The 25,394-nt window shown below is 32.4% G+C and overlaps 4 protein-coding genes across 6 annotated transcripts; 2 read left to right on the top strand and 2 right to left on the bottom strand.

Annotated features, from left to right (window-relative positions):
• The first annotated feature begins 1,224 nt into the window (after positions 1-1,224).
• LOC144422956 (uncharacterized) lies at positions 1,225-7,137 on the top strand. 2 transcript variants are annotated; one of them, XM_078113028.1, is made up of 7 exons: positions 1,225-1,370; positions 1,819-1,993; positions 2,455-2,604; positions 2,878-3,458; positions 5,271-5,382; positions 5,816-5,919; positions 6,031-7,137. In XM_078113028.1, exons 4-7 carry the CDS (start codon positions 3,444-3,446, stop codon positions 6,289-6,291), a joined length of 492 nt encoding a protein of 163 aa, XP_077969154.1. In that variant the 5' UTR covers positions 1,225-1,370; positions 1,819-1,993; positions 2,455-2,604; positions 2,878-3,443; the 3' UTR covers positions 6,292-7,137. The 2 variants fall into 2 exon arrangements, with proteins under 2 accessions (XP_077969154.1, XP_077969153.1); XM_078113027.1 differs by having other exon boundaries at positions 2,455-3,458.
• Positions 7,138-10,595: 3,458 nt separating this feature from the next.
• Positions 10,596-11,443, bottom strand: LOC144422853 (alpha-N-acetylgalactosamine-specific lectin-like). Its single transcript, XM_078112741.1, has 3 exons — positions 11,380-11,443; positions 11,132-11,305; positions 10,596-10,852 (listed from the first exon to the last, which is right to left on the bottom strand). The coding sequence occupies exons 1-3, from the start codon at positions 11,441-11,443 to the stop codon at positions 10,596-10,598; spliced, it is 495 nt and encodes a 164-aa protein (XP_077968867.1).
• Positions 11,444-14,932: 3,489 nt separating this feature from the next.
• LOC120344520 (aromatic-L-amino-acid decarboxylase-like) lies at positions 14,933-19,595 on the top strand. 2 transcript variants are annotated; one of them, XM_039413782.2, is made up of 11 exons: positions 14,933-15,098; positions 15,369-15,577; positions 15,902-16,022; positions 16,113-16,271; positions 16,912-17,030; positions 17,107-17,173; positions 17,475-17,569; positions 17,969-18,036; positions 18,351-18,441; positions 18,564-18,782; positions 18,905-19,590. In XM_039413782.2, exons 1-11 carry the CDS (start codon positions 14,987-14,989, stop codon positions 19,115-19,117), a joined length of 1,473 nt encoding a protein of 490 aa, XP_039269716.2. In that variant the 5' UTR covers positions 14,933-14,986; the 3' UTR covers positions 19,118-19,590. The 2 variants fall into 2 exon arrangements, with proteins under 2 accessions (XP_039269716.2, XP_039269717.2); XM_039413783.2 differs by lacking the exon at positions 16,113-16,271 and having other exon boundaries at positions 18,905-19,595.
• A 127-nt stretch (positions 19,596-19,722) lies between these two features.
• LOC144422876 (uncharacterized) lies at positions 19,723-23,404 on the bottom strand. Its single transcript, XM_078112800.1, has 5 exons — positions 23,287-23,404; positions 21,754-21,881; positions 21,148-21,361; positions 20,836-20,941; positions 19,723-20,566 (listed from the first exon to the last, which is right to left on the bottom strand). Exons 1-5 carry the CDS (start codon positions 23,381-23,383, stop codon positions 20,284-20,286), a joined length of 828 nt encoding a protein of 275 aa, XP_077968926.1. The 5' UTR covers positions 23,384-23,404; the 3' UTR covers positions 19,723-20,283.
• Between the last annotated feature and the right edge of the window lie 1,990 nt (positions 23,405-25,394).

The following is a 25,394-nucleotide window of genomic DNA, read 5'->3' on the forward strand; positions in this document are numbered from 1 at the left end:
CTTCTTACTAAGGAAATGCATGTCGAGAAAACAACAACGGAGAATATGACTAATCTAAGCAGAACGAAGATGGAAATTACATAAACAACAACTATTAAAGTCATACATGAATATCATGACAACTTTATAAGCAAAGTCTGGTAAAGCGATGAATATTGTGGGCTATACTAACCTGAGTTTTAACCTGATAAATGTATAGTAATCTGTTGTGACCGACTGCTGTGCTATCGTAAATGACAGAAGGATTATTGAACCATTATTCAAAATACACAATTCGATATTTGTAGAAAAATTATTCATTTATAAAATAATAAATACATGAGTTCAAATCAATTTCGTTTTGTGGAACAAAAAAAAATAATCCTAAAATTCTAAAATTTGTGTTGAAATAAATGAACGATTGTTGGTGAATGAAATGAATTCAGGTTTTAAGTTACAAAAAAAATTAAATTATATGTAACAACATGATTTCTCGAAAATCATTCTTTCTCCTAAGGGGTGTAATTAGACACTTTTATTTTCCATTGCAGAAATGAGTGTAACATTACGATGATGACTTGTGCAACAAACACTATTTTCTGAGAGTAAATGTGTGAGCTACATATTTAGTGACGACTTGGGTTTATTTGGTATGTGTATGTGATTCGTCCCATTTTTTTTAGAACTTGAGCAAGTTTTGGGGAAAGTTGAACGAAATTTGATTCAAAATTTACGATTATATATTGTAAACTGTATTTTATAGATACACTAAAATAACTGTTAACGTTATGGCATTTGCGAAAATGATTCACTGTAATAATTAGTCATAAAAAACGAACCGTGGTGATCCCCTCGCATTTAATTGATTATAGTATAGTTAAATCTGTATTCAATTTGCATTTGTTCGTTTATCATTGCATCTTAGCCACCTGTGATGTATATTTGGAAGATATGAGCATTTCGCTCTGTGACTAAATATCCCCAATCGAAATTAGTATAGCGATACTAAGCAGTGATATGTAAATGGGGCATTGGCGTATGTATCAAGCGCACGTATTTAACTTATCTATTACATATGCCTGAAATTATACATATTTTAAATTTTAATAAAATGTGAATAAATTAATAGGGGCAGAAGTAACTGAATGTCAAGTATTTATCAATTCTTTGGAACAAGTTTCTTTAAAAATGTTTTGGTATTTTTATTATTCATTTTGTTTAACAGAGCGTTTAATGTTTTTCAGAGCTAATCATTTTTACTGCTAGTTACATCCGCAAAGCATTACAATCTATATTTGAATTTTGTCAGCTTATATGATTCAGAAGAATGAGAATCGAATTATTATTTTTGTTGGTTCTTCCTCAATATCCGAGGCCTCTGAACGCAACAGGTATTATTTCATTATTATGACTTTTTTTAGAAAATTTACTGAAAATAAGGTTACTCATACAGGTATAAGGGAGATTGATCTGATCAAAGATTTTGAGACTATAAAAGATTAAAGGATAGAATTGAGCGTTGGTAAATACCGATCGGCACTAAGCTTAAAAGCAGTTTATATCAATACAATCAGTAAAAGACGTGTGAGGTATTGAATTCCATATACATGGAGTTTTTGTAATGAACCTAGGAATTATAGGTCCACTAACAGTAAACCGATGAGAGCTCACAGTCAATCGTATTTAACGGCTGAAAACTTTTTAGGGGGACAATATTCACATTTTTGAACATTTGGTAAGCGGTAACAACGGTTGCCTGACAATATGAAATGGTAAAATTTGTTTAGATAATATAGGATTACATTACGTTATGTCTCAAATATTAATTTATTTTGCCAGAATGTCGGGAAACGCCCATGGATCTTGTATTTATGCTGGATGGATCGGGTTCTATCACAAATGTGAATTGGGAGCTTATGAAGTCATGGGTCAAGTTAGTAGCAGAAAATTATGACTTAGGCGGATTAACACAGATTGGCGTCGTTCAGTTCTCACACTGGTTTTCAAATGAGAAGTAAGCTATAGAAATAGATTTGATTTTATTTAATTAGATTTTAAGTCGCATTTATAAACATTTTATTTAAATTATTCAAAGCAGCGGCTCAATCAGTCAAGATCAAATTTCCCAGAAACAGCTGCCATGACATGTATTTGGCTTAACTTTGTGGCGAAGAATGATTCCTTCTTAAACGTCAAATGAGATCATCATGATCACCATAGTTGTCAAAATTATGTCAACAGTGTTTTAGCTCTGTTGTGTATTTTAGTGCTTTATTAAAAATTAACAAGGAATTAGTTTTGATCGTTTTCCACTTTGTTCCACTTCGCTGCGAGCGTTTTTACGACTTTTATCTGGGTACAGTAAGACTAAGATACATTCTTCTAAAATCATTTTCAGCGTTTGTTTGTGTTTTCAAATTCATTGTTATTCAATAAAAAAATTCGATAAAACAATTTTCATTTTTTTTTTCATAGCACACACTCACACAGCCATATTTAAAAACTGAAATTCAGCTAGGAAAACTGAAGACCAAAGCCCAATTGAAGGTAAAATATTCATCAAGGGTTGAACAGTCGAGACTGGTACCGTCGCGGTAAGATCGGACCACAGTTCTTGCAGATAAGGTATCGAACATGGCGGAATAAAAAGTATTCAATACAATAGTAAACTTTCGAGAAAATCATTTGGTTCTATAATTCTTAAAAAAAATTCCATTCGTAACAACAACAAAAAAAAAAACCCAGAATTTAGCATGTTTTAGATTCACATGTACAATAAACGCAGTTGCAAAACAATGCTAGTGAGATAGTGCGGGGTCACGTTCTATGCAAAAAAGAACTAAAGTAATATTTATTAAAGTAATATAAGAACTAAAATAATAACTGAGTAGTCATTAGGCCGCTGTTGACGAAATATCAATTCATGGATTCACAACTTACACTGCACATGCTATCAACAAAACAGTAAACGAAGATTTCATGAGATCTGATCGTTTCTATGATGCTTCAGTAAAGAAAGTCATTATTTTATTTACAGATGGAAGGTAATAATTTTATTTATTTCAATGCCTGAATACACGCAAAATGCATCTTTGAATCGTATCGTTAACTGTTGTTCATTTTTTTGTTAATATTGTTAATTTCCACGGTTCATGTAGTGGTAGTTAGCAGAGTTCTTTTGATATATCCGTATATTTAGACCCTTTGTTTTTTTTTCAACTTGGGTTTCTGCGCGATATATATTATTTTTATACCATTTTGGACATCCAAAAATTAAGAAGTAGTATAAAACCGTTTTTGTTTTGCTCGATTTATTGAAGTTATGTAGATTATATGTATGTAGATTGTAGATAATTGTTTAAATCTTTTGAAGATCTACCGACAGAAATGATTTGCTTTCGTCAGCAAAATATGCTCGGTCAAATGGGATTACTATATTTGCAGTTGGTGCTGGAGGTTATGTAATGGAGGAATTACAGGTAATCTGAAAAGTTGTAACAAATTGAAATAAGAGACATTTTATGTATCAATATGTTATAGCTTTTCTATCTTTTGTCTAATCATTATATTTCTGTGTATTAAAGATTGTTCATCAACAAGACTGAGAAAGTATAACCAAATTAGTTATCAGGATAAAACTCTTTTTGACGGAGATTGATAAGTAACAATGTAGGCTACTGTAGTTGTTTAAATGTTCTTTCTATTTGGGCATTAGTGAGTGAGACCAGCTTCTTCTCTGTTTCTTATATCTGGGATTGGCAAAAAATATTTCATTCAAATAATATTTTTTATTAAATAATTAGGCATGTTGCACGGAGAAATGACGTATCGCGGGAGCTCGAGCTGATATGCGACTGGCGACGTTCCATTTAATCGCCCAGGATCTCCGCTGATACATTAGGCCCGTTCTCCAGCAAAACGTTAAGCCATGCATGCAAAATTGCAGATCAATAACGGCAGTGTATTGCGGAACTGCCAGTTTATTTGGACGCTGCGCGGCTCTTCAACATCTCAGCTTGTGCGATTTTCTGTGGCTAATTGTCAAAACATGTTCACTTGAATTCCTAACTTTCAAAGTTTCCCCAGTTGTGGAATATCGAAGTTAGTTTACGAGAAAATCACCTGGAGCAACATCCAACAAATCGATACATCCATACGTTTGATATCAGAGCATTTTGTTTCCTTATTGCAAACGATTGCGAGAGTGCTACCATAATACACTGCATTTGATGAACGATCGTTTGCAATGAATTTTCTTTTTACTTGTCATATGGAATATTTACTAGTGACGCTCTGATTCGAGTCTTTTGCCACCATTCACGTTTTGCCTGTGCTTGAACTTATTTGAATAAACAGAGCTAGGATTGTGGGCATGGACGTGCCAAACTTTACTGCTGTCCAGAATGAGGTTATGATAATGATGTCCTCCAACTTCAAAAATAATTCGGGGGATAAACAAATTAAAGCTGTTGCTATACATGAGAATGAATAAATTAAAGGTCACGTATGAGGGGAATGTTTGTAAAATTGTGATAAATCACTTAATGACCAGACGAGCAAAAGGGCGGTCATCCATTGCTGATTCATCACAATCAGTCACACAAATCTATACACGTCATGTCATCTTTTACTTGAATAAAACACATAGAGATAAAATGTGTGATATCGCGAACTCTACAGCTTGGATTTGCTGCCCGCTCATCCGCTGGCCCGCCTCAGAGTGAGGATGAAATTCACTTAGTCTAAGTTGAATTAAATGTTTCAAGCATGGTCTCTACTGGCACAATAAACCACTTCTCAAATATCTCAATACTTGTATCTTAAAAAAACAGATTCGAGCTATGTTCATCTATAGATCATAGTTGAATTATACTCGATGAAACTTGAACTCGACCTCGGCAAAATCAACTTTGTGTTGGCATGTAATAAGACTCCGGCATCCCTTTTAATTTAGCATTCACTGGTATCATTGTCTCCATTACGATTTTAATATTCATAGTTGTAGCAAATTTTATTTATGTCTTTGTGTTCACGTTTAACGACATAGTTGAATTGGGATCATATGAGTAGGAAGTATCAAATAAAACGATAACAAAAATATTTTTTTATTAACAAACAAGACCTAACTTTGTGTAGCTTTGCTACATCGGATGTTTAAACCGAAAAATATAAAAAAGTTACCACGATAAGTTGTGATTGAAAAAGCAGATTGGGACAGTCGTAAAATGCAACAAGTTAAACTTAACTGACGGATAAATTTTATATACATTGACAGTAACTTTTATTTACAGATTATTGCAAATGGCCAGATCAATAGCAATGAACGAGTGATTACAGTTTCAAATTTTACTAGGCTGAATACTACGGTAGACATTTTAAAGCAAGGTATATGCGCTATCCAAGGTAATGTTGATATTAATAGTCAGTATTTATTGAAGCTGCTACGATATGTTAGTAGCCTATAATTTCGAACTACGTTTTCAAAATATTCTTTGCGCCCGAATCTGATATTAAGCCAAGACCCTATAATAATTAAATGTTCCCCATCTCGACGTCTTAGCCGAAATGATATTCGATTTTTTTTTGTTAAAATCAGTGGATTATAAGATGAGATGCTTTTTGCGCGCTACCACAACAAAATTAACGATTGAAATTTATTTTCTTGTTTTCGAAAAGCATTTCGTTCAATGCGCAGAGCTAATAATAACTCATTTCCTACATATTTTATCACATATAATATAGAAATTCACATTCACAACAAGGTATAACAACTAAAATGTACAAATTAAAGAGGGAATTATATGAGATTCAAAAAAATATTTATATTTGTTTATAGTTCCCTTCATAGTGTCTCGCTACACTTGCACAACTTCATCGTTAGAAGTTCAATGGAAAACAACTACATTTAAGTCGATCTTCTCATACAGACTTCAAATTCAGGTTATATTAATAAATAGAATAAAAGTCATTTTATTGGTTTAAACACTTTCAGTTTGCGTTATAACATGTAATTTTATGCTAAATATCACATTTATGTATTTAACTTATAAGGATCTCAAGACCAAAGAAATCAAGAAGACAAGTGTTCAATTACTCATGAAAAAGGAACCAACAATAAAAATTCACGAAGAAAACACATCTTCGAAGTTTGCTTGCGTCACTACGACAAATTTGTATATTTCAAGCAACTACGAAATCGTTGTTGAGCAAATATCGGCAAAAACAAACAATCAAATAAAAACCATATCCAAAGTTCTTCACAATGCAAATGGGAAGACTATTATGCGGTTAACGTTTCTTGATTTTGTCTAAGTTATATTCCGGATATCAGACTATTTCAAAAAAAAATATTTTTTCCACATACCAGCTTGAAACACATGTGAATATATATATGTGTGCGTGTTTTTTTCATTCAGTCTATCGGTGGAAACCAAATAAACATATTAGGACAATCCATCTATTATATGCTGATATAGCCACCACCACATTCAGATTGTAACAAACTGGGTTAGGAATGCGGAACCGGAAATACCCTGGTCTACCAAGCTCTGTTCTTTAGGCATTATTTACTACTTCCATGGTTTCTTATCCGGGGTGAAATTGTGGATAACATTTCATAAAAATAATGCCAACTGATTACAGCTCCAAACTTGATTGGAATCATGATTCGAATTGATAATACATTCAATTATTCAGGCTTTACTTGGGCATTTGCTACTGGCAAGAAAAGCCAACACTGCTCGAAAACACAATCAAACTCAGTTCAGGTGAATTAAACTGAATGTTCTCTTGGTCATTAAGATTTCAGATTCTGTCAAATAGATTATCACCATGTAATGTAAATAAATTAAAATCATATATTCAAATTTATATGAAAAATATGTAGATTTTTTTAATATTTTTCGAAATCGTTTTCGAAATTAATTTGTTTCGATTCATTTTAATTGAATATTTACTATGAACACATTTCAAACTTATATTAATAAATTTAGAAAAAAAACGAGAAACTGTCATTGCCATTATCTTAATATTTTGTACAAAACTATATTATTTAGTTCATATACTCTGTCGAATAACTTATCCTCGAACGTAAGGGCAATCAGCTAACTAAAGAAAATCTTACGAGCGTGTATGTTTTTACGTCACAACTCACAATTACCGCCATCGGTATCACATCATGAGAAAGCGTTTACCAAGATTTTATTTGTGCTTTTGTTTTCTTTGGAGATATCTAGGTCATATTTGAACAAATACATTCAATTTAAAATATTAATTTGTTAATATATGCTATCAAACAATATTTGTATTGAATATATAAACTTTTTGACCTTCAATCATAGTTTTGTACAAAACGAAAATATAAATTGACCATACAAGTATGTTGATACATAATTACAAGAAATTTCGTTTTTATTGATAACATACATGTCCTTCATGTTTAATCAACTACTTGAAAAGTCGTTATCAAGAATGTAACCAATTGAAGCGAGTCAAATGGAAGCATATTATATTTTATGCTCTTCCTTCATTCAAAGTATTAACATGCAAAGCAAATAGATGAGTGTGAACTCATGACTTAGTCCTATAGCATTAAATAATAAGACGATACCACCAAGCTTCAAATTATTAATATCAGTTATTGCAAGAAGAATGTCAATGGCCCCAATAGACAAAAAATGAAAAAACTTCACAAAAAATGTTTATAATTCAGAAGGAAACGTGGGATGGCTGTTATCAGGATAAAGCTTTCCATAGATTATGACTTTAATTTACTCGAGTTTAGAAATATTTGTTGAAAACACTTGATAATTAGACAATAGTGCTTGAGTACCCGTTTTCATTTTTGGTGGGAAATAGAGAGCCAAGGAATATCACAATGCATCCATAATATACTACATCAAACTTATATTATTAAACGGAACGCTTGAAAAGGGGCAAATGCATTTCAAAGAAACCATTAGCAGCTCAGATCATGCCATGAGAGTTATACAAATCTAGATCCTCCTTAGATGGTTCGTATGCCACTTCCGGTCTTCGCCACATTTAAAAAAAAACGCATCAGCAGATGACTTAACTACACGTGACTTGCCTTTATAATAAAAGAACCGAATTTCACATCCAAATCTCACGAAAAATAAACGAAAAAAAACTTGAATCAATATGCAATGGTATTTTGTTTCAACAAATATCAGTCAACACAAGCGCAGAAGTTTAAGATCAAGGAGTAATAGTTAAAGTCACAATGTGTATATGTGTCTCGGAAAAAATACCATGATTCAGGATTAAACAAAAATGACAAAGGGTGATCGCCATTTATATGTAACATGTCAAGCATCATATTCATTTTCAGGCATTGAATTGATGTACGGATGTTCTTTTGTCATGCTATTATTCATTTCTTCGTATTGATGATCTCCTTCTTTTATTTCCTCATAATTATGTGGGATTTCATAATTACCTTCTTTTTTTTCTCTTAACTCATAATTTTCGGAGTTCAATTGTGATGTTTGAATTTCATCAAATTTTTCGAAAAAACTCGGGACATCATTAACAACGTTATTCATCTCTGAAAGGCGTTGTGGTTGAGATGCGATTTTTTGACAATTCCTCCTTAAATAATTTACACGTGGACTTTTGAATAGGAAACAATGGATTCATTTCTTGAATTGCTTCTATCATAGAGATTTTAGTCATCATTGTGATCGATAGACACAAAACACTGGACAAAAATGTTAGAGCCCAGTATCTCAGCCATTGTTCCGGACATTGAGAATGGGTATACGACTGTATAAAAAGTTTTATTACACTTATTCAATTGAGAGGAAATACTCGAAATTTTTGAAAATATACACACTATATCGTAGTATCGCACATTTCTCACCTGATTACTTTGCATCTACGAATCAGCAAACCAATTCCGAATAAAATGGCCGCAAGAATCAATGTGACTATGGATGAGATTATGGCAACCAATAAATTGTTGTGGTCTGCAATATAATTCAACATATAGTAAGAATCATAAAACTTGAAAATCTATCAGGAATTTACCACGTACTGAAGAGAGGTCAAACATGAGTTGTAAAATCAAAAAGTCAGTGAGCATAATGTACTGCAAAATGGTAGTTTATAAACCCTAATTTTGTGCACTTCAGACTAATGTCTCTTACAATTTGTAATCTATATAATCTTACCACCAGAAGCCGTTGTGGTAGTGGTGATTGCACTAGTGGGAAAGAGAATGTTTATCTCCGTGGTTTTTGTGTTGTTTGCATTGGCAGACAATGTGAAAGTTTGTGTCATGTCAGTAGGAGTTGTAAATTCATGATATGTATTTGTTGTCGTCATTTCAACAGTTGCCGCGGTGGACATTGTTTCACAGGCAGTGTCTCTTGAACAATTGGTCGTCTGAAGAAAGTAATTCTGATTTAGCAATTTTCCGATTCAAAAAATAAAAAATCACACGATAATGAAAAATATAAACATAGAATAATTTAGATGCATCAGAAACTTTATAGGAATATTTGCGAGGTCGTGAGCCCTGAATCTGAAGTTGCGGAGATTCACCCTAAAGGTTGCGGCTTATACACTGAAATAGTAAGATATTTTAAAACAACTTAGTAGAATGATGATCAACTATTATTTCAGCATTTCAGAAAATCAGAAATTATTAAATTATCACAATCAGGAGCATTTTTTCATTTCTCATACCTCAAAATTCGTTACAGCTAGGTAATGAGCAAGCATTTTGAACGGAAACACAATTATAATGAATTACATATGTAAAAAAAATTACTTCCGATTGTGTTGCCTTGTCATTGCATTGGTTTGATCCAATTCTACCGCTGTCAACACACGTTCTGTTACGCTGGCTTATTCCCTGGCATTCACAACTTCCCCAAGACTCCCATGATCCCCAATTCCGACCTGCAGAAACATACAGAGCAAAATAAGAGTAATATATTTTACAACTAATATGATATCGGTAAGATTATGTCAAGATAAACTGTTAATGTGTTAACACTAATAACGGTGAGAACAATAGCATAGCTGTGCGAGGTATAAAGAGTGGTAAAATGACATTATTAAAACTTTCAAACACTATCAGAATCTTTCCTGCAAAAATAGCTAATCAAACGTTGTTAGTTTTGTACGAGATATACATGATAAAATTCAGCTGACAGGTTTTGGTCAACTTTCTTTTATCAAAATCAGAAAGTGCTGCTGGCAGTAAATAAATAATATTGTGCAACTGCTTTCTTATAACCATAACTTATCCAGTTGAATCCAATTCTCCCATTTTCAGAAGAATTTGCCCGAAGCAAAGTTAGTCTCACTCATTCGGAATACGATGTACTCGTATCTTGATCAAAATACGAGCGGTCTCTGAAATGCCTAGTGTTACTGAAATCATAAAGTATTTTGATATTTGGTGGCGAAATGAGCACCAGCGAATACCTGTTGATGCGAAACTTGAAGCACTATCAATGCTATAAACTATGAGGCATTCAACATTGGCACGAATGAAATGAACTAAATTGAAGTCAGTAGCATTATAATATATAAATAGTTATTTGTATAAAGAAAATAGTTAATAATCTACAAATTAAGTAGACTTATTACAATAAAAGTTTGTTACCGATTAATCGTTGACAGACAAATCCAGTCGGTGCATTCGCAGCGCATTTTACGCCATACCATGGTAGATTTGCACTATACGTGTGCCACCATCCCATAGCAACACAAGGTTCAAGTGGATAATCAGAAGGTTCTCCTAAGTACCAGTTAGTGTAGTTTAGTTCCGAATTGTCATTCCATATGAAGTTATTAACTGTGCCAACTTCATTTAATCCAATATAAAATCCATAGGGTATTCCTGTAGACAATAAAATCCTTTAGAGTAATAAAAAGTTTTGTGGTGTGTACTATTGGTTGTATGTAAACAGGGCTGCATAGTTGGGGCTGTTGGACATAATTGAAAACATGTGCAAGTATATGAAGACTGACAAATTAGGAATATTAAAAATTCCTAAACAAAAGGATTCTTGTGCAAATCCCAAACTACAGAAACAAAAGAATCTGATGACCATGATGTTAAATATCCTGAAGCATATGTATTTCGTATTTGTGGCAGAACCTAAAATGTCCCATTTACCTGAGATAGCTGAGACTTGATTCTGAATAAACGTTTGGATCTCGCTAGTCTTTATCATTGCCATCTCGCCATCATTGTTTTTACAAAATGATTCACCATCATCATAAGATTTTTTATCTCCTTTTCCAGATACGTAGTATTGGTAACTTCCAAATGCATTCCACTCACCTCTACCTGGTCGCAAAAAAAAACAGTCTATAAATAAGCACATAATTTGAAAGACATGATGATATTTAATATATACCAACCTGCGCTAACGACAGAAACCTTCCAAGCGAATAATCCGATGTATATCAAAAGTTTCTCCTTCATTTCCGCGGCTAATAATATAACATTTCTAACTTTCCCAATAACATTCTAGTTTAATCTGAAAATTGAAATAAAACAAGGATGATGTATATTCGCGAGCAGAAAACGTTTCCATTTTATTCATCGCAAAAATGAGAAAGTTTTCAGGTAAGTTTAAAAACTGACATAAATTTGTCAATATACTGTGACCTAACATTCTGACTGTGAATCCTGCTATGTTTTCATCCAGTAGTGAACCAGTATTGAAAACTAGCGACATGAACTTTCCTATGACAATATTAACATCAAAAGCTATGAACCGATTAGATAACACTACTGAAGAATTTCTTTTGAAGCTAATACTTAATGCAATACTTATGAATGAAGGATTTGATTGCCAACAATAACATTAAATTTACTATTCGTAATTTTTCGATACTATTTTGAGTACACTGCAGATAATTACCAAATTTCTAGCGGCATTACTTTCATTATCAGAAGAGTGAGGCAGATAAATCCCTAATTCGACTTGCCTGGATGGAATAATAAGCAATATGATGTCTTACCTTACAATAACCAAGAGAATGAGTAATGAAGTTAATATTTTCACAAATGTAAAAACAAATAAAGCTTTTGTGGGGGATAGAATAGAGTAAAACTTCCTATCATGAGTTGGACGTTTCAATAACCTTTCTCTTACAAAGTTTTTGATATGACAGCAAAAACAAGATTAATGATATAATTCCTCATATGAAATATGCCTATTACAAAGATAATTAGCATTGTTAAGTATTCTCTAGTAACCTATGTTGATGTTATATCACAAAGTTTTTGATATGACAGCAAAAACAAGATTAATGATATAATTCCTCATAGGAAATATGCCTATTACAAAGATAATTAGCATTGTTAAGTATTCTCTAGTAACCTATGTTGATGTTATATCACAAAGTTTTTGATATGACAGCAAAAACAAGATTAATGATATAATTCCTCATATGAAATATGCCTATTACAAAGATAATTAGCATTGTTAAGTATTCTCTAGTAACCTATGTTGATGTTATATCACAAAGTTTTTGATATGACAGCAAAAACAAGATTAATGATATAATTCCTCATATGAAATATGCCTATTACAAAGATAATTAGCATTGTTAAGTATTCTCTGGTAACCTATGTTGATGTTATATCTTGATCAAACCTTATTTATACAGGAACATAGAGGTATTTAAAAAATAATTCAAGTAAACATTCTTGGAGAACATAGGAAATTAAATGATAGACATTTAAAAATTAAGGTATTGAAAATGACACACTCAGATATCAAAATGTGAAAAATTAGCAGAGGGTTGGCCTAATATTATTTAGTTGAGATTTGAACGAAATAATTATTTTCTATTCTGAAAATAAATTTTCATTATAGACATGAATTGTTTCTTATATAGGTCAAATTGTTTTAATATGAAATTCTAAATTTGTTACAAAATTAGGCCAGATTTGGAAAAAGTTTAATCAATTTCATCTAAAATTTCTGAATACATGTTGTAAATTACATAAATACCTGTTAACGGAATGATTCACTGAAATATTTAGTCATAAGAAACAAACATTGGCGATTCTCTCACATATCATTTATTACAGTATAATTAAGCAAGTCTTTGATTATCAATGCATCTTAGCTACCTATGCTGTATATTAAGGAGATATGAGCTTCTTGCACTGAGCCAAAAAACCCAAATCGAAAATAGTTTAGCGAAACCAAGCAGTGTTATGTAAGTGAGGTATTGACGTATGTATATAAAAAGTTCGGCTATTTTAGCTCCAATAACGTAAAACACAATTATCTGCTTTTTGTAGTTTAGTGAATGAGATACTGTACAGCAAAAACTGCAAATGTTAGGTGTCACTCAACTCTTATTTTAACCAAAGAACATTAATCCTGAATTAGTGGGTTCTAAAATTTTTGACACAATCAACCTAGACACAATCAACCTAACAAACTATACATATTAGCAAAATTAGTTTCTGGGATATAATTTCAGTAATTCGTAATTTTCTATTAAAGAAAAGCCCGAAAATGAGAATCATATCATAAATTTGAATGATTTGTTTTTATGAACAAATAATTACTACAGATCAGCCTTTCTACGTTTTTATATTTGTAAAAATTGTGGAAGAAATTTCATTTTTCAAAGTAAATATCATAGAAGTAGATGGATTCCTCAATTCATCTGATCTCCTCCAAAGGCATCTACTTAGCTATTACGCAAATTGTAATATTGATTTTAGACAGTTATTCAAAGTGTGAACTACCAAATAAATGAAAAGAATATTGGAAACTTGTTTTCGTTAATGTCAAATGTAATTGCTTCGATTGACTGTTTCTTTCGCGGAAGATAGGCTTACTTCCCCGGTTCTAATTGTCTAGCAAATTTGTGGGGATATTAAAAGTATAAACAACAAAGTCATTATGTTTAAATTACGAGGAATTTATATGCATTTGAACGTCTGGGATTCGCTGTTCGAGATTTTCAACAGTCACATAGAAGCACATTTATACAATCAATCGTTGTTAGTGACATACAATCGATAGAAACTTTCAAAATGCTCAAATAGCGTGCATGCAAGTGATGGAGAGTTGTGATTTATATTATGAAATATTTATTTATTCTAGGTGAAACGTGTTTATTGAATATTGATTTCAACATCATATTGATTCATATAACAATCGTAATTATATTATAAAACGTTATGGATATACCTGTTCAGTACCATAGACTCTTTGATCATTTTCTGAAAGTTTTAGACTGATTCAGGTAAAGCAAGGTGATATAGTTATAAGGAAATGGCATTTACTTGACTACGGTATTATATTATAAGCGAAGCGATAATTATTGCTTATTGGATCACAAAGCATGTTTAAGTGTCGTTTGCAGTGACAAAAAGTTGAGTATAAACACTGAAAATAAGGCAACATTCATTTTAATACTACTCGGTATTCTAACCGACCAATTGCAGACTTTCAAACAAAGCAGATGATTGAAGTCTTTTTGTGAAGCAAATTAATGTCCCCAAGGCATCAAAAAGTAGCCCATACATTGCGATTTTCTCTTGAAAATTTTCGAGTTTTACAAAGTGATTGGTAATGCAGGACATTATTCTTCGTAGCCGCTAGGCAGAATGACGGCAATATCAGCACAATATTCTAATTTACAAAAAGGTTAGATGTTTTGATGAACAATGGGCAAAGGTTTTCAGTATAATTATAGTTGCTTATACAACTGAGGCAGCATTAAGGATAATAGATAAATATCAGTTGGTAACAAATGTTTGAATTTCGATAAAAAAAATACATCGTTTTAACATGATGACAAACAGTTGTAAGTAAACATAATATTGACATCTAATTGATTTTTTGAGCAAAATTCAATTACCACATGGAAAGTATTTTTGAACTCATGCAATGTGTTTTAAATTCTAATTTGATTAGAGCACTTTAGTTTGAAAATGTCATTCTCAAACGAAGGAGATCGAGTTGGACATGGTGAAACCAAAACAAGTAGAATGGGAATGTCTGAAGATGATTTTCGAGATGCAGCTAACGAAATGTCTGAATATATCATCAGTTATTACAAAAGTCTGAATGGGAGACAAGTCATACCATCAGTTACTCCTGGTAAATATTTCTTAAATGTAAAGGCGTGCTACGGAATACATATCTAGGGTTCTGCGGTTCAAGGTTCACAGGAAAATAGTTTTAATGGTTCGGATACTTAAATATATAATGAAAATGCTTATTGATTAGTTCGAAACATAGAAGACTTTCATAATCATATGTCAAAGGTCCTCTTTATGTAATGAGTAGCATACTCAGTACGTAGAAAAAAGCTCGATTTTTCAGTTATTTAACAGAATACAACAAACAAATTTCACAACATTTTTACAGGATTTTTAACCGATCTGCTACACAAAGATCCACCAAACCGGCCCGAAAACTGGGAGAAAATATTCGTTGATCTTGAAAAAGTTGTTATGAAGGGAATGACTCACTGGCAATCTTCAAACTTTTTTGCGTACTTTCCTACCGGAACTAGTTATCCCTCGATTCTTGCAGATATGCTCTCGAATGCTGTATCAAGCGTTGACTTAAGCTGGGTATGAACCTTCAATAATAAGTTAATTTAGCAACAATATGAACTAAATTTCTATAAAATATTCTGTGTTTCCCTATTTCGTTCTCACTCAGGAAGAAAAATGGGCGCTCCGGAAGTATTCTTACCAATATGACGCACAACCTGAATCCTAACCTGGTACACAGACAATGTTCAGGTTGTGCGCCATCTTGGTACAGATACTTCAGGAGCACCCAAAAATGTACTTATGCTTTTAAAACGACAAGTCATTCATTATACTAAAGTGACTCAGTATTTGCAAACCCTTTTCCCATTTCAAAAAAAAAAAAAACTGATATGATTCCAGGCATCGTCTCCCATAAGTACGGAAATGGAGGCTACAGTCCTGGGTTGGTTAGGGCAAGCAATTGGACTACCAGATTGTTTTATACATTCAAAAGTTGGACCTGGATACGGAGTGATTCAAGGTCGGTATAATATTTTAAACATTTCAAGGAGTCTTACGAACTGAGATGCTTAAAATATTTCTCAATGATAATTTTTACTATTATACCCAGGTTCTGCAAGCGAGGCAACACTTGTGACGTTGCTAGCAGCAAGATCTAAAAAGCTGTCGCTATTGAGTAATAAATATCCAGAAAAATCGCAATACGAATTATTGTCAAAGTTGGTTGCTTACTCCTCCAAATATAGTCATTCATCGGTAGAAAGGGCATGTACGTTTTCGTGATTTTAAACAATTTACTGAAAATCGTGATTTACTGATTCATAAGAGATTGTATGGCAAGATACTTAACATAAACTATTACTATTGCATTCAAAAATACTGAAAAATCTATGCTGCGTCATTTACATTAGTTTTATACTTGCTAGTTAAATGAAACAAATTAAGTACATTTTTTAAATAACCATTTTCGATCGATTAAAATGCCTTTTGTACTAAATATAGAATCTTATTAGGCCGATTTCTTATATTCTCAAATAAGCCAACGAATCCGCAACGTGCATATAAAGAAGGATAGTCCAGGTTTCCACAAAAAAATTTTAGAAGCCATTTATTTATACGAAACTAATATTTATAAATGTAACATTTGAACAAATAACAATTAATGAATAGAATAATAAATATTCACTATATTTTGCACACAACCATCAAACGATCATGGTTAGTCGAAAGAATATATATGAGAAAGATATGTAATACATTAACGTTACACCGTGGATATAAATAAGGCCGAATCTAGCGATATATATGACTGATTGTGCAACTTACAACAACGTTTATCTCAAATATCTCACAAGGCAAATCATATCTGTATTATAGTGTCGAATTGGTTACAAATTGACTATTTTCAGGTCTGATGGGAATGGTACAATTGCACAAATTGCCTGTGGACGAAAATATATCAGTGACTAAGCATATTTTGGAAGAAGCAATAAAAATAGATATGGAGAATGGAAAAATTCCTTTTTACGTGAGATTTGTTCCAACATCCGGCAACAACAAAAAATTACAAAAATCCCATTTTTACATGACTCTTGTCTATGCAGGTTTGTGCAACATTGGGAACTACGTCATGCGTTTCATTTGATGACCTAAGTGGGATCGGAGAAGTTTGTAAGTGTTCAAAACCTCTCACTGAATTTTTTGTTTGGCTTTATGTTTGCGGTGCACTGACGTACAGTTGCGACCATTTTTTGGCTCCGGGAATACTGTTAATATTTATTGAGAGAAATTTTGTCTGCCAAACTGGATCACTAATTATGCAGGAGTTTCACCGCAGAATCATTCACCGTTTTCCATTGGTCATGAAAGTACTCAAACAATTCTATGCACGATTTGTTATATATATATACATGCTTCATCATCTCTAATATCAAACGTCTTCTTCTTCCATTAAATCTGTGTTTCTTTATAGGCGCGGAAGAGGATATATGGCTTCATGTGGACGCTGCTTATGCCGGATGTAGTTTCGTGTGTCAGGAATTCCGTCATCATATGAAAGGAATTGAGGTCGGTCTCGTGATTTCATTCCTCCTCCAGTTTATTCCCATGTTTTCATATTTAGGAGCTTCAGTACGTTAGATACGCAGAACGTCGATGTGAAAATAATATGAATGAACATACGTTCAATGACTTAATGTTTATACATTTTCATCAACTATTGTGGCGCAACCAGGCTAGTTACTATATAACTTCTGTAACTTTTTCATCTCCCAATATAGATTATACTTTATTCAAAAATTGGATACGACAGCGTTTACTATGTATGTAAAGAATATCTTCTATTTTAATAAAATTGATTGCATTCAATACTGAACAAAACTTTGTTTTTTGATTTTGAACTCAAGCATGCCCCCCAACTCCTCTACCCGATTATGAACGCAACTTAAAACTTTGATTTTATTGCAGATGGCAAGTTCCTTCAATTGCAGTCCGCATAAGTGGTTGATGGTTAACACTGATTGTTCGGTTCTCTGGTAAACAAGCATTTTTTTTATTGTCACAGTAAGCACTGGTAAACAGCCAATAAAAAACATACTAATTGCAGAGATTTTATAGAATACGGAAACCAATAATTTGAAACTGTAGGGTATTCTAAGCAAACTATCGCATTCAAAAACTTGGGATCTGTTTCTTTTTTTGCATTCATTATTCAAATTTTGTTACAGAAAAAAAATAAAAAATAATATTTTTCACGGTCACGAGACTTAATTCAATCACACATTGTCGAACTATTTTTCAGTATTGGTGTTTTATTAATTAAACTAGTGTAATCTCTCTTGCGCGCCAGGGTGAAAAACAATAAAGATTTGCTTGAAGCTTTTAAAATGCAGCCTGAATATGCGAGACATCCTGAAGATGACATAACTATCGACCACAGGGTTAGTAACTACATTTTTTATTAAGAATTAGTCTTACATCCTGATCATGCTTTCATGTGTGTGAGTGCGGTAGCTTGGTAGTGCGGTATGTTTTATCTGTAACATAATTTATATATTTTTAGCACATGCGGGTCGCATTTGGTTGTCGATTTCGTTCTTTAAAACTTTGGTTCGTATTTCGACTAATTGGTGTCGACGGTTTAAAACAAAAAATCAGAGATGACGTCAAGTTGGCAAAATTGTTTGAAACATACGTCAAGAAAGACAAAAGATTTGAAGTTGTTTTTCCAGTACATTTATCTCTTGTGTGCATTCGCTTGAAAGTTTCAGAGGATTCGAAGGTAACAATACAATATACTTTTGGAAATTGGTAGATTCAGCTCTAGTTAAAGCTGTTATAAAATATTGATATAATTTTTTGAGTTTCATTGTCGACTTTTCATGCCAACTTTATTCTTCCAAGGTAAATAAAGGTATCAATGTTGAACTTCTGAAAAGGATCAATCAAGCAAAAGAGATTTATTTAGTTCCCAGTGAAGTTGAAGACATTTATTTCCTCAGGATATCTGTTGGCACTGTAGCTTGTGATGAAAATGCCATAAAGAATTGCTGGAATGTTATACAAAAGCATGCAGATTTGATATTTAGGAATTCATTAGAAAACGGTTCGATGTAGCCTTAAAACAGAATTATTACGTTATGTTTTATTAAGCAAGAAACTTGTTGATTCAAGGGCGAGATTGCTATTTAAAAAGATTTGGTTTTACGTCACAACTCAAAAATACCGCCATCGATGTTATGCTACGGTTCACATCATCAGAAGGCGTTTACTAAGATTTTATTTGATTCGTGTTTTCTTTTAAAATATCTAGGACAGGTCATATTTAAACAAATGCATTCAATTTGAATTATTAATTTGTGATTTATGCTTACAAACATTATTATATTGAATATAGAAACTTTTGGTCATGGTTCTGTACAAAACAATAACATTAATTGAACATACAAGTAGTATGTTCTGCATTTAGTAACATTTTGAAGTTATGTGGTCGTAATTTCCATTATTCTTGTGTGAATTTATCACTTGAAAAAGTGAAGCTTATAAATTACTTGATAGTGTTGATAAAAAAATTCAGAAAATTTCGTTTTTACTGATAACATGCATATTCTCATTCAAATTTGTGTTTAATCTAATACTTGAAAAGTCTTTATCAAGAATGAAATCAATCGAAGCGAGTAAAATAAAAGCTTATTATATTTTCTGCTCATCTTTTATTCAAAGTATTGACATGCAAGTCAAATAGGTGAGTGTGAACTCATCACTTAGTCCTATAGCATTATATAATAAGACGATTTAACCAAGCTTCAAATTATTAAATAATAATTATTGCAAGAAGAATGTCAGTGGCACCTACAAACAAAGAAGAAACAAACTTTACAAGAAATGTGTTTCTAATTCAGAAGCACACATGGGATGCATGTTATTATGCCTAGATCATGTTATACGAGTTATACAAATCCAGATCCATCTTTGGCATATTTAACAAAACGCATCAGCAGATGACGTCACTACACTTGAGTTGCCTTTATAATGAAAGATACAATTTTTACATCTCCTAATCTCACGAAAATTAAACGTTCATAATTTGAACAACAGGAAAAACATGAACCAATATGCAATGTTATTTTTGTTTCAATAAATATCAGCTGACACAAGGACAGAAGTTCAAGAACAAGTAGTAATAGCTAAAGTTACAATGTGTGTATGCGTTTCGGAAAGTATAACAAGATTCAAAACTAAACAGGAGTGGCAATGAATGATCGCCATTTAAAATCAACATATCAAGCATCATAATCATTTTCAGGCATTGAATTGATGTACGGATGTTCTTTTGTTGTGGTATCAATCATTTCTTTGTATTGAAGATCTCCGTCTTTTATTTTCTCATAATTATGCGGGATTTCATAATTTCCTTCTTTCTCTTCTCTTAACTCATAATTTCCGGAGTTCAGTTGTGATGTTTGAATTTCATTGATTTTTTCATAAGAACTCGGGACATCATTAACAACGTTATTCATCTCTGAAAGACGTTGTGGTTGAGTTGCGATTTTTTCAGAAATTCCCCTTGTAAACAACAATAAGTTAGAAATAATTCACAAGTAGGATTTGAATAGGAAACAATGGATTTATTTTCGTAATTGCTTCTACCATAGAGGAGTTAGACAAAACAATCGACGAACATTTTAGAGCCCAGTACCGCAGACATTGTTCCAGACATTGAGATTGGTTATACAGCTGTATAAAGATTCACACCTTACTGATTTAATTAAGAGTGAATACTCCAAATTTTCGGAAAATTTACACATTTTATTGTAGTATCAAACATTTCTCACCTCATTATTTTGCATCTACAAATCAGCGAACCAATTCCAAATAAAATGATTGCAAGAATCAATGTGACTATGGATGAGACAATTGCAACCAATAAATTGTCGTGGCCTGCAATATAATATATAGTAAGAATCATAAACCTTAAACAATTTATCAGAAATTTACAACTCAACAGTACTGAAGACAAGTTGAACATGAGTTGTAAAAATCACAAGGTCAGTGAGCATATTGTACCACAAGATAGTAGTTTAAAAACCCAATTATGAGCACTTGAGAATAATGTCTCTTATAATTTGTAAGCTATATAATCTTACCACAAGAAGTCATTGTAGTAGTAGTGATTGCACTAGTGGGAAAGAAAATGTTTATCTCCGTAGATTTTGTGTTATTTGCATTGGCAGACAATGTGGAAGTACGTGTCATGTCATTGAGAGTTGTAAATTTATGATAAATATTTGTAGTTGTCATTTCAGCAGGCGCCGCGGTGGACGTTGTATTACAGGCAGTGTCTCTTGAACAATTGGTCGTCTGAAGAAGGTAATTGAGTTTGGCAATTTTTCGATACCATTTATGTACAATAATATTCATATATTCCAACATTTATTTAAATCCGAAGTTTAATGGTTTAACGTTCTTCAAAAAGTTAAACAAATTTAAAAATGCTCACAAAAGATTTAATTCGGACGCTTATGAAAAATAACGAAAGTGAATAATTTAGATGATTCAGAACTTTTTAGGAGAATTTGTCAATAGCCAGGTCGGGCGCCCTGAAACAGGACTACTAGATAGGCTTATACGCAATAAAATAGTAAAAACTATTCAAACAACATAGAATGATGATCCTTTTTCTTTTGAGCCTTTTAGAAAATCAGAAATTATTAACGTACTACAAATAATGGCATTTTTTTTTTATTTCTTACCTCAAAATTAGAACCAATGCAAATATTGGGCCCCGTTCTTCCCGAGTCAATGCATGTTCGATTCCGTACTTTCATCATTGAGCTGCAGTTACATGTACTCCACGATGACCAGGTTTCCCAGTATCTTCCTGCACAGTGTAAAGATTTAAAACAATTGTTTTAAACAATTGTTTTAAATCAAGTTTTTTTGCCTGTTTTGATTAGAATGGCTGTATTTTTTTACGTAGTAAATAGGTTTAAACTTAAATAGGAAAAATTTCCAATTGCTTCTTATTCGCAATAAATCTTTCGAAACTCTACAAATATCGATGACTTGCCCATACACGCCTTCTCAAGCTGTAGTGCAATACGTCCGCAAACATGGTCGGCGGAGAAAGACGCAAACAATAAGCCATCAAGTGAACCATTCCGTGTCGAAGAGAAGTCCAACACTCTTGCACATTGTCACATCACTCATTAGATTCGAACCAGGGGCGAATATACCATTGGGCAAGGTAGGCTAAAGCCTTGGGGCCTCTAACCTCGTGGGCCTTAACAATCAATTTTGAACTCATATTCATTTAAAATCGTTTTTGATTTGTGAAGGCTTGTTCCAGAATAATGTCACTTTAAAACTTTATAGTTCTCATACTTGTTATTCAGGTTAATAATTCCAAATATTTACCGAATAAAAGATTGTAAATTTGAAATATGGCCGAATAAATGAATTTGTAATAATACATCAACTTGAAATCCCTATTATGTTATATCCCATCGCATTTACAAGCGGTGACCGGGCCCCTGATGCAAATGTCTTTGGATTGTAGTGGGCCCGTGAGACATGTTACATGATTTTTCTTGCTTTTTTTACTCAAAGCGTCACCCTGATAACTCAGATAAACATTCCTGTTAAAATCTTACGACTTTAGTGTTGGTAATAAGTTGGAGATATAGTTGCACGATGACAGTGAAACTTGAAGCAAACATTGTAATAATCATTTATGCACTAATAATTAATCAAGAGTAGTTAGTTTTGAACGGAATATTTATGATAAAATTCAGCTGACAAGTTTAGAGCAATTTTTTTTTATCAAAAACTGAAATTTTTGCTGTAAATTATTGATATTGTGCCACTGCTTTCTTTGATAAACATAATTTATCCAGTTGAATTTAAAACATCGGACCCAGATAACCCAATTCTCACTTTTCTTAAAGAGAATTTGCTCAAAGCAAAGTAAGTCGCACTCACTAGGGAAAAAAAAAATTCGTATCTGATCAAAATACGGGCGATCGCTGAAATGCCAAGTACTACTGAAATCATACAGTATTTTGTTGGTGCAATAAGCAACAGCGAATACCTGTTGATGCGATATTTGAAGTTATTTAAATTAATGTTATAAAGTTTATATAAACTATCGAGCAGTAGACATTGGCATGATTAAAATGAACTAAATTAAAGTCAATGGCATTACAGTACATAAATAATTATTTGTATAAAGAAAAAAGAACATATTCTACAAATTAAGTAGACTTATTACAATAAAAGTTTGTTACCCATTAATCGTTGACAGACAAATCCAGTCGGTGCATTCGCAGCGCATTCGACGTCATACCACGGTAGATTTGCATGATACGCGTGCCACCACCCCATAGCAACACAAGGTTCAGGTTTCTCAATAGAAGGTTCTCCCGAGTCCCAGTTAGTATAGGTTAGTTCTGATATGTCATTCCATATGAAGATATTGCTTGTGCTAAATTCCTTTAAGCCAATATAAAATCCGTAGGGTTGTCCTGTAGACAATAAAATGCCTTAGAGAAATAAAAAGTTTTGTCGCGTGTAATATCTAATGTATGTAAACATGATTGGTTGGGACTGTTGGACATTATTGTAAACATGTACAAATATATGAAGACTGACGAATTAAGAATATTAAGAATTTCTTAAACAAACGTATGAATAATTCTCGCGCAAATCCTAAAACACAGGAACAAAAAATTCTAATGACCATAATATTAAATAACATTAGGCAAATTCATTCGGGGATTTAGGATAAAACGTAAATTGTCCTATTTACCTGAGGTAGCTGAGACTTGATTCTGAATAAACGTTTGAATTTCACTCGTTTTTATCATTGCCATCTCACCATCATTGTTTTTACAGAATATTTCACTATCATCATAAGATTTTATATCGCCGTTTCCAGATACGTAATATTGGTAACTTCCAAATGCATTCCACTCACCTCTATCTGGTCGAAAAAATAAAGAGTTTATGAATGAGCACATAATTGAAAAGACATGCTGATATACCAACCTGCGCTAACGATGGTAATCATCCAAGCAAATATCCCGACGAATATCAAAAGTTTCTCTCTCATTTCCGCTGCTAATTATCTAACATTTCTAACTTTCACCAAAACATTCTAATTTGTATCCGAAGCTGAGACCTTTGCCATCTTCTTCATCACAAAAATGAGAATATTTAAAAAGTTTTTGGGTAAGTTTAAAAACTGACATAAAATTTGTTAATATACTCTGACTGTGAATTCAGCTATGTTTTTTTTTTTCAGTAGGGAACCAGTAGGGGAAAACTAACGACATAAACTTTCCATGAAAATATTAAAATATCGAAAGCTATGAACCGATTAGATAGCACTACTAAATTTCTTTCAAATTTAATAATACAATATTATGGAGGTACTCATGAATGAATAATTGTATTGCCCACAAAAGCATTAAATATAGGTATTCAAAAATCTTCGATAATGTTTCCAGTACACTGCAACTAAGAATAAAACTTCCAGCCTCATTAGTTCCATTATCAGAACAGTGGTGCAGATGAAATCTAATTCGACTTGCTAGGATGAATCCTAAGCATTAGGATCTGATATTTACAATACCTAAGCCTAATATGAGTAATGAGGTTAACATTTTCACAAACGTCAAAAATAATGAAGCTTTTGTGGGAGACAGAAAGAGTAGAACTTCCTATTACGAGTGGGACGTTTCGATAACCTTTTAGTTACAACGTTTTTGAAATGACAGCAAAGAGATGATTAATGACGAAATTTCCTTCAGAAGAAGATGCCTATTACAAAGCTCATTAGCATTCTCTAGTCACTTATGTGTATGTTAAGCAAACCTTATTCATACAGTAAAATAGAGGTATTTCAAAAATTAATTTAATTAAATATTCTTGGAGAACATGGGAAATTAAATAATAGACATTTAAAAATTAATTTATTAAAAATGACTCACTCAGATATCAAAATGTGAAAAATTATACCAGTAGAGGATCGGCCTAATACTATTTAGTACTAAACTTTAGTTGAGATTTGAACGCAATAATTTAACTGTATTCTAAAAATAAATATATGTGTCAAATTTCAATATAGATATGAATTGTTTTGAATATTGGTAGATTTGTTTTTTAATATTATTTCCAATTAGTGGTGTAATTAGACACCCCATTTTCCAGAAAATAGTGTAATATTACGATGATACCTTGTGCAACAAAAGCTATTTTCTGAGAATAAATGTGTGAGTTACATATTTAATGACGGATTTGTGTTGGTTTGTGTATGAGACTCGTTCAATTTGTTTTAAATCAGGCAAGAGTCGGAAAAAGTTGAATGAATTCCATCTAAAATTTCTGAATGTGT

This window comes from Styela clava, chromosome 5, assembly GCF_964204865.1.
Source record: "Styela clava chromosome 5, kaStyClav1.hap1.2, whole genome shotgun sequence".
Lineage (NCBI taxonomy): Eukaryota > Metazoa > Chordata > Ascidiacea > Stolidobranchia > Styelidae > Styela > Styela clava.

Coding starts and splice junctions, on each gene's coding strand:
- LOC144422876 (XM_078112800.1), bottom strand. CDS start 23,383: ATGGGGTGGTGGCACGCGTATCATGCAAATCTACCGTGGTATGACGTC. Junction 21,362..21,753: donor GCATTGGTTCTAATTTTGAG/GTAAGAAATAAA, acceptor TACCTTCTTCAG/ACGACCAATTGTTCAAGAGA. Junction 20,567..20,835: donor TGTAGATGCAAAATAATGAG/GTGAGAAATGTT, acceptor GTTGTTTACAAG/GGGAATTTCTGAAAAAATCG.
- LOC120344520 (XM_039413782.2), top strand. CDS start 14,987: ATGGGAATGTCTGAAGATGATTTTCGAGATGCAGCTAACGAAATGTCT. Junction 15,099..15,368: donor CATACCATCAGTTACTCCTG/GTAAATATTTCT, acceptor ACATTTTTACAG/GATTTTTAACCGATCTGCTA. Junction 17,174..17,474: donor AAGTGGGATCGGAGAAGTTT/GTAAGTGTTCAA, acceptor GTTTCTTTATAG/GCGCGGAAGAGGATATATGG.
- LOC144422956 (XM_078113027.1), top strand. Junction 5,383..5,815: donor AGGTATATGCGCTATCCAAG/GTAATGTTGATA, acceptor ATTTGTTTATAG/TTCCCTTCATAGTGTCTCGC. Junction 5,920..6,030: donor CATACAGACTTCAAATTCAG/GTTATATTAATA, acceptor TTAACTTATAAG/GATCTCAAGACCAAAGAAAT.
- LOC144422853 (XM_078112741.1), bottom strand. CDS start 11,443: ATGAAGGAGAAACTTTTGATATACATCGGATTATTCGCTTGGAAGGTT. Junction 11,306..11,379: donor GGTTTCTGTCGTTAGCGCAG/GTTGGTATATAT, acceptor TTTTGCGACCAG/GTAGAGGTGAGTGGAATGCA. Junction 10,853..11,131: donor TCAAGTCTCAGCTATCTCAG/GTAAATGGGACA, acceptor TATTGTCTACAG/GAATACCCTATGGATTTTAT.